The sequence below is a fragment of the Arachis hypogaea genome, chromosome 15 (genome assembly GCF_003086295.3).
Source record: "Arachis hypogaea cultivar Tifrunner chromosome 15, arahy.Tifrunner.gnm2.J5K5, whole genome shotgun sequence".
In the NCBI taxonomy this organism is placed as follows: Eukaryota; Viridiplantae; Streptophyta; class Magnoliopsida; order Fabales; family Fabaceae; genus Arachis; species Arachis hypogaea.
Window position 1 is genome coordinate 578,970 of NC_092050.1, and position 3,180 is coordinate 582,149.

The 3,180-nt window shown below is 30.4% G+C and overlaps 1 protein-coding gene across 1 annotated transcript; it reads left to right on the forward strand.

The window, feature by feature from the left end:
- Window positions 1–932: 932 nt before the first annotated feature.
- On the forward strand, window positions 933–2,975 carry LOC112747360 (gibberellin 20 oxidase 4-like). The gene is made up of 3 exons (XM_025795338.2): window positions 933–1,492; window positions 1,882–2,203; window positions 2,526–2,975. Exons 1-3 carry the CDS (start codon window positions 981–983, stop codon window positions 2,805–2,807), a joined length of 1,116 nt encoding a protein of 371 aa, XP_025651123.1. The 5' UTR covers window positions 933–980; the 3' UTR covers window positions 2,808–2,975.
- The last annotated feature ends 205 nt before the right edge of the window (window positions 2,976–3,180 follow it).

Sequence of the window (3,180 nt, forward strand, 5' to 3'; positions counted from 1 at the left end):
ACTAAATCAATTGAGTATAAAATTTAACATAAAAAATATTATTTGTATATTGAATTTAGTCACTAAATCAGTTGTTATATATTTGTGTATAAATATATGTGAATTTTAACATATTTTTAATATATATTTTATATTTTAATATATATTCTATACTAATTTTTTATTTTGGTATTCACCTAGTATAGTTGATTTATTATATAGAAAGTCTTGAAGACCACCAAATTTTAACAATTTTGATCATTAATTAGTCAACACAAATACTAAATTATTATTTCTAAACAGATAAACTTTACTAATTTATGTATCCAAACTTGGTAAACGTGGGTATAATTTATATTGATTTGTATATACAAATTTTGATAAATATAAGTATATTATGTATTTTATGTATACAAATTTTTTGTATATATATATATAAATTATTATTGATCAAATATAAATTCAAATAAAATAATAATATTTACTGAACATATAGAATTGCCAAAAAACAAATTTACATCTTTTAACTAAATAACCCAACAAAATATCCATTTTAGATAATTTATCAAACTAATTCCATGTTTTATGAAGATTGAATTAAATCATATTTTAGGAAATATATCTAGCTATATGTTCATTTAAGTTTTTTGTTCATATATATGTATATGCTTAGTCTCTAGAACTATGCAAAATGCAATTAACTTTGTGTCCATTCATATAGGGCTATGTCATTGCTGACCTCATCGCTCCTTGTTTCCAGTTATTAAGAAAAAATATAGGTTGAGCACTTTATTAAATTTTGATAAATAAGTAACTAGTAAAAGAAAAAATAAATAATTTTACATAATTAAAAATATTATTGATGACTATTTGATAACTATAAATCACAAAAGTTGTTGCTCGGTTATTAATTAGAGCTCCTCCATCTATATATATGTAACCAATCTACAAGAAACCACATATCTTCATTCTTCACAATCACAATAACAATAACAATAACAATGGCTTCTTCTCAAACCGCTGTTCTTCCCCCAACAGAATCCAGGACACTCTTTGATGCTTCTTGGGGAAAGCTTTCAAATGTACCCACCGAATTCGTATGGCCTGGTAGCGAAAACCGCCTGAACCTTCCAGAACTCCAAGTTCCACAGATCGATTTGAAGTCTTTCCTCTCCGGGGATCCTAAAATCGTTGAAACTCTTTGCGCCGAGGTTAACGAGGCCTGCAAGAAGCATGGATTCCTCATCCTTGTTAACCACGGCGTCGACGCGGAGCTCGTGGCCACAACCGAAAAGCTAATCGATGAGTTCTTTACCTTGCCCATGGAGGAGAAGCTGAGGGCTGAGAGAGTGGTTCCAAGTCCTTGGGGGTATGCTAGTAGCTTCCTTGGAAGGTTCCATTCCACTCTTCCATGGAAGGAAACTCTTTCAATTAATTACTGTGCTGAACCTAATCGGAAGACCGTGGAGGAATACTTTGCTAGGGTTTTGGGGGAAGATTACAAGCGATTTGGGTAAGACATGAGTATTCATAAATTTTGAGTAGTTAAATCACTCGTCTGTTAAATTAATAGTCGAAAGTTTAAATTATATTTTGTATGTGTAATAATTTATTAATCATATTTTATATATATGTTTAAATTATTTTATTAATAGAGGCAAACTTATAAAATAAAAGTCCAAAATCAAATATTCGAAACTTTGAATGTGTAATTTTTATATCTTACTTTTAGATCTGCGTTTTTTTATTTTTCAAATGTGTAAAATTTTTGTTAATTAATTTGTGATTGATTTTATTATTGATCACATTACCATTTAATAAATTTTAACATATTTCACTAGTCACTCTTACAAGATTATAGAATCCAAATTAATTATGACAACCTCAATTGTTTTTTGCTAGAACTACCTTGGAAGAGTACGGTGAAGCCATGAGTAATGTTTGCCTGGTACTGATGGAGCTACTTGGATTGAGCTTAGGTGTTGGGCGCAAATATTTCAGAGATTTCTATGAAGACAATGAATCTGTGATGAGGCTGAATTACTATCCAACATGCCAGAGACCTGATTTGGCCCTAGGAATTGGGCCCCACTGTGACCCTACATCCTTAACCATACTTCATCAAGATTTAGTGGGTGGTCTACAAGTGTTTGCAGATGATCAATGGTACTCTGTGTCTCCAAAACAAGGAGCTTTTGTTGTCAATATTGGTGACACTTTCACGGTATTATTAGACTAAAACTCTAAATTAGTCTCTAGTTTTTATTATAATAATCATTTTAATTTCTAATATTTGTTTATTAGTTCTTTAGTCTTTGATGAATTTATCTTACAATTTGAACATTTAGGAATTAACATCTAATAGGGACTTGTGAATTGTGATCACTCAAAAAATTTGAGGATCAATTTAAATTTTTACTCCTATTATTATTATTGTAAACTTTCATTTTCAATGATTAAATTGATCTATAATTAGGGTATATTACACTGAAAATTACTTAAATTCATTTACTAATTATAATTGATAATGAATTTTGATTTGTCAGGCAATGACAAACGGACTTTACAAGAGTTGCTTGCACAGAGTGGTTGTGAACGAGAAAGTTGTGAGAAGATCGATTGCTTTTTTTCTGAATCCAAACGGAAAGAAAGTAGTGATTCCTCCAAAAGAACTTGTCACCGACGAGAATCCAAGGCTCTATCCAGATTTCACGTGGCCAATTTTTCTTGAATTCACACAGAAGTTTTATAGGACTGACTCCACAACCCTTGAAGTTTTCTCAAAGTGGGTTGAGGAGCAAAACCAGCAGCAATGCAAGGAAAATTGAAGAATCATGATATCATCTAAAGCAGTATAGTATGTGTGGAGTAAAATAATGGAGTAATAAATTTGATAATAATAACCCAATGCTAATAGGAATAAAGGGTTCAGCGGTGGTTGGACGATATAGTCATTAATGTGTTTATTTATAAATTACATTGAGCTTTAAATTTTAGCTTGTTTTTCTGTTGTGAGTTATGGCTGGTTTTTCTTCTCTTAAGTTAAAGAAACTTTAATCAACTTTGATAATTGAAATGCACTTGACTCTCAGAGTGAAAAGACACAAATGCATGCATGGCATCCTACAATACAAAATGAATACTAATATGCAGAATAAATCGCTAGTCTCTAACACTACAAAAAAAAAAAAAAAACACACT